The sequence below is a fragment of the Chelonoidis abingdonii genome, chromosome 6 (genome assembly GCF_003597395.2).
Source record: "Chelonoidis abingdonii isolate Lonesome George chromosome 6, CheloAbing_2.0, whole genome shotgun sequence".
Taxonomy (NCBI): Eukaryota; Metazoa; Chordata; order Testudines; family Testudinidae; genus Chelonoidis; species Chelonoidis abingdonii.
In genome coordinates, this window is record NC_133774.1 from 12,881,111 (window position 1) to 12,896,255 (window position 15,145).

The 15,145-nt window shown below is 44.0% G+C and overlaps 1 protein-coding gene across 1 annotated transcript in view; it reads left to right on the forward strand.

Annotated features, from left to right (window-relative positions):
- The window catches only part of SLC14A2 (solute carrier family 14 member 2), a 50,608-nt gene that overhangs the window by 28,071 nt on the left and 7,392 nt on the right, over nt 1–15,145 (forward strand). The window contains exons 11-16 of the mRNA XM_032768966.2: nt 2,804–2,886; nt 4,054–4,207; nt 7,734–7,923; nt 8,675–8,803; nt 10,043–10,235; nt 10,875–11,022. Coding sequence (XP_032624857.2) covers nt 2,804–2,886; nt 4,054–4,207; nt 7,734–7,923; nt 8,675–8,803; nt 10,043–10,235; nt 10,875–11,022 — 897 coding nt within the window. The remainder of the gene's footprint in view (nt 1–2,803; nt 2,887–4,053; nt 4,208–7,733; nt 7,924–8,674; nt 8,804–10,042; nt 10,236–10,874; nt 11,023–15,145) is intronic.

The window sequence follows — 15,145 nt, forward strand, 5'->3', positions numbered from 1 at the left end:
TCAAGATGTTCCCACTGGGAACTAGCTACTTTGGGCCATCAAGATTCTCAGGTACCTGTGGCTTTTCATATGAGGTTTTGGAGAAATGAACTCAAACAGATGATTCATCTCTACTAAATTACAGAGACAAGCCTAGTGCAGACATATGTCGGCAACCTGGAAGGGAAATCCCATTTTGATTCTCTCACCTGTTGATATGTCTACAATGCCATGGATATTCCCATAGCTCAAGTACTTTTATGGGGCTCCTACTCCCATGATAGCACTGAGATCCACTTTCTTCACTTACAGAGGTAATGGGGTAGCTTTTCATAGGGATGAGGGCTGGCCTCCCTCTTTGGTGGGCAAAATTTGTGCTTATGAACTTAGCAGACTCATTTTGTGCAGCTGAGATGAACTGCAACTAGGATGTAAGCGGGGGAATGGTCCTGTTATTGTGGGGAACTTTCGTGGCTTATACAGTACCCCACTGAAGTGGGCTAGCGAAAGGATCTGAGTCCTTGCTCCTACTCCCTTTATCCAGAGGCCTGCCTGACCCTGGGGGCTCCCCTTTCACTCTCCTGTGTGACAGAGTCCTTGTAATCCCAGCAAGGCTGGACCCAGGATTCCTGGGGGGCTCAACTTTGTTGTGGTCACTTAGGGCATGGGCTAAGATGCCCCACTCTGGTGCTCTCTCTGCACTGGATGCTTCCCTGACCTACTGATAATTACATTCAGTTCAAAGCAAATACAATTTATCAAACAGCAATCAATTTAATAAAAATAAAAAAATGGGAAAGGTTAAAGGAAACTCGTCACCCTGCTCTGTGGCACGGGGACATCCCAACCAGCATCTTTGGGATGTAAGGGAAGTTCATAGTCTGTTCCTCACAAGTTCCAGGCCCTGGCTATGCTGCAGGGATGCTGTGGGTCAAACACTTGCTATGTTGGTGGCCACAAGCCCTCAGGCTCTAGGTGGCAGGACCCTTCTTCCCAGCATGGTCCCCGCCCTGTCAGGGTTATGATCCCCCTCCATGTCTGGCTGCAGGGCCCCTTGGCTAGGGGCATCTCCATGCACTGGGCCCACTGCCCACGGTTCCCCTCACTCTCCGCAGCTGCTCACCGCACCCAGCTCCGGACTGCTCCAGCCCCAGCTCCATCACCCTCCCGCTCCAGTTCCATGACTCTGCTTCAGCACTGCTGCTGTTGCTCTGCCTCCAGCTCCCTGCACTGCTTCTCTGGCCCACCGGCTCTGGTTGCTGCAGCTCTGCTCCCAGCACAGGTTTGCTCTGGGAGCTGCTTCTGTGACTCTTCTCCCAACTCTGACCTGCTTCCTGGGCTGCTTTTCTGGCCTCTCTGGCTGGCACAGCTCTGTCTCCCAGCTCAGCTTGGGCCCCTGCTCTCTCCTTAGCTCTGCCCCACTCTGTCTGACCCAGGCAACTCCAGCTCACACGGAGGACAGGACTCCCCCTGGCATCCTGACTCTCTGATTTGCCTGCCCGCCCTGTCAATCAGGCTGACCTGGAGCACTGGCCTGTCCCCATTGTTCCCGGGGACTGTCAGTTTCAGGGTCCTGATTTCCCATTGACCCTTCCTCTTTCTTTTGATACTGGGAGCTAGTCAACCAAACACCCCCACTCAGTGTTAGCAAAGGGACAACAGTCTCTTTACAATGAGCACCTGATTCATTCCCCTAGGCAGAGGCACAAGTATTCAGATTTGTGACCACAGTTCAGTTGCAGCTGCAAATTGAGTTGCAGATGGAAAATGCAAACATAAAAATATAGGCTGCCATTTTAATATATGGCCTAAGATGGGGCATTGAGGAGAGAATATCTTTAAGAAACCCCTTAGCCCCAATTCCAGCCTCCAAGTCCAGTTAACGTATAAACATGGGAGCTCTTAGGTGCCTAGCTACCACACCCAGACTTGGATGTCAGAAAATATCATGAGAAAGTTAGCCAGGATACCAGGATTATCACCTACTGTTTCAGAATATACCACTAGATCTTTAATCTTCATCTGCATAGTCCCCCAGACACGGGCAGAAAAGATTTCAATTTAATGTTTACAGAACCCTTAGCTGTGGTGACATCTGTTAATAAATCAGCCATATCAACTATAGAGGCTGAACATACATTCTTTGCACAGCCAGAATGGCTACTGATATCAGCTCATTTTATAAGTCCAGAAAGAGGTAGCCAGGGAACCCTTAAATTAGAGATCAGATACATAGAGCTGGTCAAAAATTGCTAATTATTTTCATGGGAAATGTTTTTAAAGTAACTTCTTTTTTAATTTTCCACCAAAAAAAATCAATCTTTTGATGCAACCTTTAAACCAACACCCCTGATGTTTTCTGTGTTCAAAAACTGGAAAAAGAAATGGGTTTTGCTAAATATTTTCAGTTTAAAAAACCAAAACTTTTTCCTGAAACCAGAACAAAGCTTTTTTTCACTTTTTGGCTCTGATTTTGTTTTCACTGAGAAACTAGAAAGTTTCAACCAAACTGAAAGCTTTCTGAAAGAATGTTGACCAGCTCTAAAGGTGTAAATGATCCTAGAGATACTCTCTGCTATTTAGGTACAAAGATGGTTTAAAAGTTCAAGATCAGGGCTATCCTCCCTGGAAAGAGAAATATTTTACAACAACAATCCTGAAGGAAAATTATAATTGAAATGCTATTATGATATACCAGCGGTTTAACAAGTAACAATGCATAGCCATCCTGAGTGACTTGGGAGGTGTGCAGTCTATGCACGTCCACCATGAGAGGGAAGAATTTGAGGTGCAGCGAGCAAATCTATTTCTTCTGTACCTACAGTTTTGGGAAAAGTTGAACATCTGGATAGACAAAATGAGGATCAGTTTTTCCCTCCACACCATCAACAGGAGAATGAATCAGCTGTAAGTACTGGAGCTACCACTTTTCTGCTTATTAAATCCAAGTAAAATTAGTGCAGAATTATTTGTGGGGGGTTGGTTAAAAATATACTTTGTGAGCATGAAATCTAAAAAGAAACTGCAAACATTTTTTCTTAAAACCACACTTTGCAATTTCACAAAGCCCTGCGTTACACCGAGCTTTGCTACTCAGTCATTTCAAAGTTTTACAATGTATTGGTGCCTTTTCCCATTTGGTATCCCATTTGAACATTAGTGTCATCCCTCTCCCAAGCAGTAGTAGATGTCCAGGGACTTGCAGGTCAGCTTCCCAGTGGAGCAGAAATCAGTGGCATGGGATCTGAGTAGAGTCTAAGGCTACATCTGCACTATGAGCTAGGTGTGTGATGCCCAACTCCCAAAAACATACTTGTGCTAGCTCAAGTATAAATAATAGCTTAGCCATGTACAAACCCACCTGAACTACACAGGTATGCTTCCCGTGCTACCGCAGCTATACTACTATTTACGTGCTCAAGGTAGGACTCATACTCCTACCTCACAGTGTAGAATGTAAGAGAGATACATCTATATCATAGAGCTGTAAGGGACCCTGAAAGGTCATCAAGTCCAGCCCACTGCCTTCACTAGCAGGACCAAGTACTGATTTTGCCCTAGATCCATAAGTGTCCCCCTCAAGTGTTAAACTCACAACTTTGGGTTTAGTAGGCCAATGCTCAAATCACTGAGCTATCCCTCTCTTGTAGCCAAAGTGTAATATACATACCACTCCTGAAATGAGATGGTCAAACAGCATGTAGGTCAATCCCTTCCTCCAGGAATCTCAGCCCAGCACCAATGTCTGGTCTCCAGCAAGCAACTCTGCATCAGGGATTGACTCCAGTCACAGAGAGCAAACTCTCTCGCTGTTCACACAGCTCCCCCTCTCCTGAAGATGCCTATAAACCTAACCTGGCATAACCTGAAACTAACACAGCTTTTCTTCCCATGAACCAAAACTTGCTCATACGCTAAGAAAAAGAACTTGCATGACAGTATATGTCAGCACCCCTTGATGACTCCTGCCATAATAATGTTTTAAAATAAATTTTAAAAAAACTTATCGGTGGCTTTGAAAACAAAACAGCTTGCCATTTGAGAACTGTAATAACATTCTCTCCTTTCATGAAGAAGGATCTGAAGGGCAACATGGCTCCCGAAACCAAAATTACTGAAGAGAAAAGCATTAAAAATCAGAATAGAGGGACAACAGGTGTGAAAAGCATCAGCAGAGCTGTCTCCTATATCATGGGAGGAACGAACATGTCTGAAGGTGGGTCTAGAAGTAAAGCAATCACCAGTCACAAGTATTGACCAGTTGTCTGACTATACTTGTAGTTCATTCTTAAAAATGCTGAAGAGACCAAATAAGTGCCAAATGTATTGTCTAAAGATAAAGCAGTACAATATGAAAAGGAGATATACATACCTCCTGCCAGGTAGCAAGTTCTCGCAGTGTGTTCATCTTATGCAGAAAGTGTGCTTCAAAGATATGCATTTCTGCTAGTAGTATTTCTAGTATGGCTTTACAAGTTACCAACCTCTTTACACATCACTGAACTATAAGTTTAACCCACATTTGAATGCTACATTTCACTGATGAACCATAACAGGGCTCCCTAACTGTAGTTGGTACAAAGGATTCATGAATCTTTACTTTGACAAGTTTCCTATTTTCTAATGCCAGTGCTGACTTCAGCTTTGCAAAGTTCTGTGGGATGTTTGACACGGATGAACAGAGATTGTGGGAAGAGCATAATGCATTTAATTAATGTAACCTTGCAATACTCATGTATGTAATAAACAGTATATCAATACCATCCACATAATATCTATGAAGGTGTATATTACAGCGAACATATATGTATGGGCAAACATAACCATTGTTGTTCCAGAGCTGTGGAGTGGTAATTGGTATCTTCTTATTGGCTTGATCATACATGTAGCATGCTCTTAATAAGGGGAGATATGTTGGTGCAGGTCTCTAGGGGGAGGACCAGCAGTCTTTTCATCTTACAGAGTCCTAGGATTGAGACTTGCGACACCCTTTTCTGCCTTCAGTGGTAGCCACCTCCACCGGCCAGTGAATCTAGGGGACAGAGTCATGGCTGCACCTACTCCCTGCCCCTCCCTGCCCAGGTACTCCCAAGGAGAAGCATTTGGAGCATAAATGTCATGCACTTTGGGCAGTCCTTGTGGGCTGTGAAAGGCATGGGAGAGGACAATCTTTACCCCTTCCTATAGCCCTGCAGAGTCACATTAGCCAGAGACACAACCTAGTGCTACACCCACACTAAGGTCCTTTCCTGCTGCTCTTGCTCAAGTTGAGTAGTCCTGTTAGCATCTGCAGTTTGACTTGCATAATTCCATACTCCTCAGCCTGAATAATGGTGGTATTATCGGGTCCTAAGTGGCCCAAATTGCCAACAATCAAGCACGCAGTTTGAGTGCACAAGAGCACCCATGCAACTGCATGCCTAGTCTGTGATGCTCCCCTTAAAACACAGGCTTGCCCATTTGTGCGGGCAGGTAACTGATTTGCGCACACGCACACACACACACAGACACTCATGGTAATTGAGCATGGTAGCCTCCCATATCATATCCCAGACAGGTAGACCCTCCATGATTCTTACATAGCTTCTGAGCATCTGTGACAGTCACTGCACATATGCCTGGGTTGGCTCATTGTGTCTTACATTCAGTTGACCTAAGTTACGTCAATGTACAGCCACTGCAGTAAATGAATTGGTTGTACGTGTTCACGCTGTGCACCTTGTGTTGGCAGTGCACATCCTCATCAGGAGCACTTGCACTGATTTAAGTGCCAGTGTGAGGCATTGTGAGATGGTTTCTGAAAGGCAGCAATAGTCGATTGTAAGCAACGCAGTGTCTACACTGACACTGCATCAACCTAACTACATCGATTTAAATGCTGTGCCTCTCATGGAGGTAGAGTTATTAAGTCAATGTAGTGAGCAAGTCACATCAATATCAGCTATGTTTTAGTGTAGATGCCTGCAGAGTTAGGTCAATGTATGCTGCCTTAGGTCGACCTAACTCTGTAGTGTAGACCAGACCTGATACATTTCCGTCCTCCGTTCATTGCAAAAGAGTTCTGCTTTTTTCATTATATTTTCCTAGAGACTTGTTTTGACTTTACCTAAACTCCACTGTGTAAATGAATGAGTAAGACTCTCACCACCATCTGCTATGCAACTTTGTGGACATCATAAAATAAGCCAGTTTATACAAGTATATCCCGGTGTGCTTTATAATAGAGAACTCTACCAACTGCACACTGGAGCAGTTAGCTTTTCCCATGCCAGATCTAACAGTTGTCCTAGAATGTGATAAATCTGAGATGACTTTTCCAGTCTGGCTGATACATTGTCCCAGTTCTGCAATAATTGCTTAGGACATTTTGAGAAAAGCAGAATCCCATGATTGTTTGCGTCATTTACATTGCTTGTAAGGTGTTTGGGGGCAGGGATCGTCTTTTCATTAGCTTTGTTGTCCCTGGAGACTTAACCCATAGATGTGTGTACAGCACCTAGAATAGCACGGCCCCAATCCTCACTCGATGCCTAGATGCTAAGAGGGCCAGAGAAAATGCCTTTCAGTGAGGGACTTGAAGTGAGCCATCTGTTCAGCTTATCAAAAAAGAATAAGAGGCGACTTGCTGACAGCATCCTTCACAGGGAGAAAATACTGTGCTCTTAAGGACTCTTTCAGCTGACAGAGAAGGGCAAAACAAGAACCAAAAGCTGGAAGCAGAAGCCAGACAAATTCAAATTAGAAATGAGACACAGATTTTTAACAGTGAGGATGATTAGCCATTGGAACAACTTGCCAAGGGAAATGACGGCCTCTCCATCTCTTGATGTCTTTAAGCCAAGATTGGATGCCTTTCTGGAAGATGCTTTAGTGCAGGGGTAGGCAACCTATGGCACTCTCATTGCCCAGGTCCTGGCCACCAGTCCAGGGGGCTCTGCATTTTAATTTAATTTTAAATGAAGCGTCTTAAACATTTTTAAAACCTTATTTACTTTACATACAACAATAGTTTATTTCTATATTATAGACTTATAGAAAGAGACCTTCTAAAAATGTTAAAATGTATTACTGGCACACGAAACCTTAAATTAGAGTGAATAAATGAAGACTCGGCACACCACTTCTGAAAGATTGTCGACCCCTGCTTTAGTGAAACCCATTGTTGAACTCAGTACGGGGGAGTAACAGGATGAAATCTGAAGGCCTGTGAAAGGATGTCAGACTAGATGTTCTAATGCATGGTTCTCAACTTTTCCAGACTACTGTACCCTTTCAGAAACCTGATTTGTCTTGCGTACCCCCAAGTTTCACCTCACTTAAAAACGACTTGCTTACAAAATTAGACATAGAAGTGTCCCAGCACACTGTTACTGAAAAATGGCTTCCTTTCTCATTTTTACCATGTAATTATGAAGATTAATCAATTGGAATATAAATAATGTACTTTCATCTCAGCATAGAGCATATAGAGCAGTATAAACAAGCCATTGTCTATATGAAATTTTAGTTTGTATTGATTTTGCTAGCTTGTTGTAAAACTACGCAAATATCTAGATGAGTTGATGTACTCCCTGGAAGACCTCTGTGTACCCCCAGGGATACACACACCCCGAGGGGTACACTTACCCCTGGTTGAGAACCACTGCTCTAATGGTCACTTCTGGCCTTAAAGTCTCTGAATCTATGCTACTGTGATACAAATAAAATAAGAATATCCCTCTGCCTCTTCATTCTGATGATCTTTCCTCTTTCAGATAAACCTCTAGTGTTTCAGTTTATTGACTGGATTTTGCGAGGAACATCCCAGGTGATGTGTGTCAATAACCCTCTCAGTGGGTTTCTCATGATTGCTGGATTCCTGGTCCAGAATCCCTGGTGGGCACTCACGGGCTGTTTAGGAACATCTGTCTCAACTTTAGGGGCACTTCTTCTGAGTCAGGACAGGTATGTTTATCTCTGGGGATTGTTCTTGGTGCTGACCAAATTCACATTTGAACTATGATTACTTTGGCACTAACACTCTTTGACAGTGCTAAGCAAGCAGCAGAGCTTTAGCTCAAAGAACCAGAATAAAGAATAGATGTGGACTAAAATGCAAATCACAGAGCCAAATATTTCTACTCTTTGATTTCCAATTTGAACTCTGCAGAGATATCAGGTAAAAAAGAACACTTTTTTTTTAAAAAAAAATGGTTATTTGTGGTGGTGTTTCACACCACTGATTCTGAAATAACTTTAGAAATCTGATTTATTCTTCTCTGTTTATGCTGTTGGTTTACTTTTTATTGTCTCAGCTTGGAACATTCCAGCTGGACTATAATTCCTACTGCATTAGGAAACCCAGTTACCATTGGTTTCTACTGGCATTTTTTAATTTATTTTTATGGAAATACTTGGGTATGTCTTGGGTTTTGTTGCTGTAGATATTACCGGTTAGAAAGGCCTCCAAACATGGACAATTACAAGCTAACCTTGGGCAGATCAAGGTTTTGCTACAAGCCCCAGCTGTTTACTTGTCAGAATCACCACATTGATCATTGTTTTCCACTTATTCAGACATAGAACTTCCATAAATTACCTTACAGCTCACATACTCTTTCACAGGGGCTTGAAGGGATGTTATTATCTGGACAGTGTAATTAGGATTTTCTAATACGTTTTCAAGTGAACGTAAAGACTCATCTGTCTCCCACAGATCAGCCATAGAAACAGGACTCCATGGCTATAATGGGACCTTATTGGGATTATTCATAGCTGTGTTTTCTAACAAAGGAGACTACTATTGGTGGCTTCTGCTGCCTGTAGTTGTTACATCCATGGCATGGTAAGTTGCTCTTTGTTTTGTTTTTAATGTGCAATCCTAAATATTTTCTATTCTTAATTTGACTTTTTTACTTTTAATGACCCATATGTTATCTACTGTAGCTTACTTACATTTTTAACTAATACGACTTGAAACAAAACTGTATTTACACCTGGGCAAATAAAGCCAAAAATTTCTGCTAATGATTATTCACTTTTTGAAACTTCAGCCATGTTTGCGCTCTTTTTCAGTTCACTTTCTTCGGAGGTCAACGTGAGAGGCAATAAGACTCTTCTTAGGTCCACCCACAATCTAAGCTCTACCCACTGAAGATGTCAAAATATTACGCCATTCACAGTAACTTGTGAAGATGTTCAATATATGATCACGTGTCCTCTGTGGGGTTCCACTAGATATTGGGTTCAAGACTGCCCTTAGTAGAGCTTAGGTGCTGCACTGGATTTCTCAACTGAGTGGTGCATAGATGCCAATTCCAGTAGAGTTTGCGGATCTCCACAATACGATCATCCCCTTCATTTCTTGAGAGGATTGTTCAACAGTGAATAGTGGGCTAGGTGACATTGAAATTATTACCATTTGACTTCTTGCTCTTATATTAATGAAATATAACTGAGCAAGGATCCAGCCATTAGCCGCACCCAAACCCTGCATCTGATTGACCCAGAAGTAGGGGCAAGTTCAGGATCTGAACTTTACAGCTCGGATCCATCTCTCTTTGTTTGCACAAGCTTACATTTGTAGGTTGAATGCTATTCCCGATCAAGTCAATGACAAAACTCCCATTGACTTCAGCAGAAGCAAGATCATCCCAGTATGCTTTAGAAAATGAATGGACATTGTAGCTAGTTAATTTGGAGATAAGGGCCAGATTCTCGAAGGTATTTAGGCACATGCATCCCACCGGAGTTAGATGCCTAAATATGTTTAAGGATCTATGCCAAAGTACCATACTTTCTGCTGCTTTGCTTACTGCTAGAGGCTGCAATACCAGTCACTTCTAAGGACAAGGAAGGCTGTTTCTGTTCACTCTAGTCATTATAAACCCTAAAGGTAAAAAGAGGACACAGAAAACAACCCATATGTAACAGATGCCATCACAAGAGATGGACAGATAAATCTACAAAGAGGTTGTTCTCCTTTTGGGCTCAGCCAGTTTCAGGTGAAGATGTTTACCACCGCCCTTACTGGTATGTAGGATTTATCACTGCTGTCTGAAAGATCTTGTTGTTCTCTTTTCAGCCCCGTTCTTTCCAGTGCTTTAGACTCAGTATTTAGTAAATGTGACCTTCCTGTTCTCACCTTGCCTTTCAATATTGCTGTGTCTCTTTACTTGGCTGCCACTGGACACTACAACCTCTTCTTCCCTACGACGCTCATTCAGCCTGTAACATCAGTGCCCAACATCACTTGGTCTGAAATTGAAGTGTCACTGGTAAGGTCCACTAAAAGTAGAATCATTCCACTCCATTGCAAATAGGGTCTGGGAAAGAAGGGTATTAAAGTCTGCATAATCCCAAAACATGGAGCACAGAACTACATGAAAGGGAACTGGAATAGGTTTGGCCGGTGCCAGGAAAGGTGCCAAACTGATGGCAAAGCAAACTGATGTCTAATATTTATCTACAGATAAGGTGTATAGCATGGTCAGTGTGGCAAACTCTTTATTATGGGGCCACAGAACTGAATCGCTCCCACAATTGAAACAAAACCAGAAAACATTGAAATTCCCTATGAAAGGGCATTTAAAAAAATGCATTTATAATGTTACATCAAATAAAATTTAAAACAAAAAGTCATTTCAAAACAAAAATTAAAACATTCCATTCTAATAAAGGGAAAGTTTCAGTCTTATCAGAATACTTGTTCCCCCCACCCATTCCCAATGTTTTCCAAAATGAAATTTCATTGAAATTGACACATTCCCAGGAGAAATTTTCATTTTGGCAGAACAGCATTTTCCAACAGAAAATTAACTCTCGGAAGATTTCCAACTAGCTCTAATAAAATATGCTACATCCCCTGTCATTAACTCTGGCATGTCATGCTTTTTTTTTTGTAATTGATTTTGCAGTTGCTAAAATCCATTCCGGTGGGAATCAGTCAGCTGTTTGGTTGTGACAATCCCTGGACTGGTGGCATTTTTCTGCTTGCTGTGTTTGTAGCATCACCACTCATCTGTTTATATGCTGCAGTTGGATCAGCAGTGGGCATGCTGGCAGGTATGATATATACTTTACCCTTAGATGCTCAGCTGGTGTAAACAGACAACATTCCAAGGATTTAAGTGAAGCTCCGCCAGTTTATCCCACTGAGTGCCTGATCCTACACCTTTAGAGCTGGTTTTTTGTTTTTTTTTTAAGTCCTCCTATAGATCTACCAGCCTGATTTAACCAGCAGGGTTCTCTACCTGGTCTGACTATTTGCCAGTTGTAATGCTCATAGAATATCAGGGTTGGAAGGGACCTCAGGCGGTCATCTAGTCCAACCCCCTGCTCAGAGCAGGACCAATTCCCAGACAGATTTTTGCCCTAGCTCCCTAAGCGACCCCCTTAAAGATTGAAATCACAGCCCTGTGTTTAGCAGGCCAGTGCTTAAACCACTGAGTTATCCCTCCCCACTCAACTCTCCTACTAGAGAATATATCATGGTCTACAACGCCTCTAAACACAAGTACTGATGTGATGACTGTCATTTTGACTGACACCAGTATTGAACTGAGGTCCTGGGAGCGGAAAAACATGAGTTACTGAGCTTGGAGAAGTGAAGAGTCAAGTGGTGTAGCTGATGTGTGTAACTGTAGAGATTACAGAGACCCAGGACGCCATCGTTGGTATGAATGCAAGACCATCTTTATTTCCTGTTTACGCAGACTCTTATCTTCTTACCATATGCCCCTCAGTAGCTATCCTGAGTTACAGCTCTAAACATTAACAATGAACAGCCCAGGAACGGACTTGGCTCTTCTGTGGATCAGTTGCAGGCAGGGACACATAACACACGGGCAGGAAATAAGGGCTTGGGAAACGGAGACGCAGTTCAGTAAACAGCCTGTGTTTTTCAGGGGCAGATGAGCTGTGATCATTGAAATGCAGTCATCTCTGGGGTGGGGCAGCAGATAACTGCATAGCAGCAATGTTCAGAGTTCATATGCCTGCAGTAGGAGGCAGCCTCCCTGTGGTTGGACAGGTAGATAATGACACGAAGTGAATAGGGAACCTGTGTCCCAATGCAACCATGGGTGGATTTTAGGGGAGAGGACAGAATGGAATAACTGAAGGAGAAAGTGCTGAGGGATCTTTCATGACAATGTGAGACCAGTGAGTTGGTTATTTCTGACAGGCTACTCAGTACTTGCTGCAGCACAGCACCCTGCTGGGGCATTGGGATCAGCACTGACTGAGGAGAGAGAACCTCCTACTGAGCCCCCTATCCCACTCTCTGCAGCACAGGCCCAGCCACTGGGACCCCATTCTGCTCCCTTCAGCACAGCATAGGCACTAAGGTAGCACTGACTGTGACAGAAGTGCCCTACCCCACTCTCTGAAGCCTCTGCGGGCTTTCTGATGCCTTCTTGCTAAATTCTGAACATGCCAGAACCTGCTTAGCTTGTGAGATCCACGCCAGGGAAGTGCCTGCCTCTGAGAGCGTGTGGTTGGCTTGGCTTATAATTATTATTGCCAACTCTGAGCATATTTCCAGATGCTGGGTTTGGAATTGCCCTAAGGTCCCTGAGTCACTTCATCAAAGTCACTTGGCAATTGGGGTTCTTGTTATTTCTACTTGCCTAAGGCCACAGACAAATTAAGTACTTAGGTCATATTACTCCTAAAAATTCACCATAGACTTCTGGTGTAGCAGCCGGGTGAAGAGGAAGGGCAGGCTTTGTGGGCTGGGTTCGAGGAACATGCTGAGCTGTGTGTAGGGGGAGAGCCTAAGGCTGGGATAACAGGGGGCTGTGGATCAGCATTGAGGGGCACTGGCAGAGCTATGTGGGCAAGTAGAACTGAGGGTAGGAATAACAGGGGGCTGTATGTCAAGGCTGAGGGGCATCATTGGTGCTAGATGTGTTGGGGGAAGTCCAGCACTGGAATAACAGAGAAGTGGCATGTCAGCATTCAGGGGCATCAGCCAGGGCTGCTGGAACAATTTATATGGGGGTAGGGGTGCTGAGAGCTGTTGAACCAAACTGGAAACCCTGTATATGATGGAAACCACTTCAAGCCAGGGGGTGCAGCAGCATCCCTAGTTCCAGCATCTAGGGCATCAGCAGATCTGGTTGAGGGAGAGCTAAGGGCTGGAATACAGGGGAAGATGTGGTCAAGATTGCGGTGCATCAGCAGAGAGGAAGCCCAGGGCTGGAATAGCAGGGGGCTGTAGGTTGGGATTGAACAGGTGTCCAGTGCTTTTTTGCTTGGGGTACTTCATTTTTCCCCATTCTGTTTATTCTCCTGTTGATTCAAACAAGCGGGGTCACTTTCCCTGCATGAGTGCCCTCTGGGAAAGTCCAGCTTGGGGAGATCCCCAGGCCAGAACTGAATCTGTCACCTCTCAAACACTCTTTAAACCGGGAAGCTGTTGTCTCTCTGCACAGAGCAATGCTCAGTCCCCTGGCCCAGCATCTGCCTGTAACCCAGTGAAGCCAAGCATGGCTTGGGATCTGCTCCTCACAGCCTCTGCCCTGCTTTGCCTTGTGCTGGGCCAGGGGGAAGTCTTGTGGAAGGGTGACACAGCTTGTGCTACGCAGACACTTTAGGGCAGCTTTGACATCAGCTAGCTTGAACCCTAGGGGGTGCAGAGAGATTCTGTTTCTATCCCACAGGGCTGAGCTGGCTGCAGGGGGCACTAGGGAGAAAGCTGTGTACAGATGTCTCTCCCCACCACATTCGTCTGTCTGCCTATCTTCCTTGGTACTCCTGCATTGCACACTCAACCTGGGCTCTGACTGAGGTTTGAGCCCGCACATCCCTTCTCTGTCCACACACAGCAGTCTGACTCGGGTCAGCAAACACACTGGATTCAGGTCCTAGGACCCTGCTAGGGAAATAGGTCAGAGCCCAACTTTCCACTGTGACTTGAGTCCAAGCTCTGTTATTTTGCAGTGTGGACAGAACTCAAGCCATGGACCCAAGTCAGAAGGTCCGTGTAAAGCACAGCTATGAGACCCAGGTCTGCAATGTGGTATGTGTACTCCAAAACTGGATTGGTAATATGGATTCCGCAAGCCTGGGTCCCACAGAGCCAGCTTACAATGCAGTAAGAACATAGATTCATAGATCCTAGGACTGGAAGGGATCTCAAGAGGTCATTGAGTCCAGTCCCTTGCCCTCATGGCAGGACCAAATACTGTCTAGACCATCCCGGATAGACATTTATCTAAGCTACTCTTAAATATCTCCAGAGATGGAGATTCCACAACCTCCCTGGCAATTATTCCAGTGTTTAACCACCCTGACAGTTAGGAACTTTTTCCTAATGTCCAACCTAAATCTCCCTTGCTGCAGTTTAAGCCCATTGCTTCTTGGTCTATCCTTAGAGGCTAAGGTGAACAAGTTTTCTCCCGTTGTCACTGTGTTGGTCCCAGGATATTAGAGGGAAAAGGTGGGTGAGGTAATAAATAATAATAATAATATTTATATCACTCACCTTGTGTCTCGGGTTCAGCGCCTAACGGCACTAGTTGCTTGAAACCCTTGGTCCTCATCCAGATGTCTTCGAAATTAGGTGTTTCCAGATTGCTCTACAAATTCATGTCCCCTACCGCCTTACACCTCATCAGCTTTTTGATGTTCTGTAATTGTCAGGATAACAAAAGTATCCTCATTTTGAGGGTGGGCTTCATTTGCTATTAAAGATCCCATCACAAACAAGGAGGATTGTTTCAATTTAGACTAAAGGAAAGAATTTAAACAGGGGACCCACAGCCTATTCAGCTGTTACTAATTTTGGAGTTCATAGGAGTCTCTTGCAAGCGATACAGATGTTGCTGCAGCTGGAATTCCGAAACTGTATCCTATTGACAGGATTGGTCCATAGTAATCTTACCTCTGAGAGATTTTCATAGACTGATATGAAAGGGTATAGGTGCAGTGGGGAGGAGGTAGAAGTTTCTCCCATCAAGATGTTCCCACTGGGAACTAGCTACTTTGGGCCATCAAGATTCTCAGGTACCTGTGGCTTTTCATATGAGGTTTTGGAGAAATGAACTCAAACAGATGATTCATCTCTACTAAATTACAGAGACAAGCCTAGTGCAGACATATGTCGGCAACCTGGAAGGGAAATCCCATTTTGATTCTCTCACCTGTTGATATGTCTACAATGCCATGGATATTCCCATAGCTC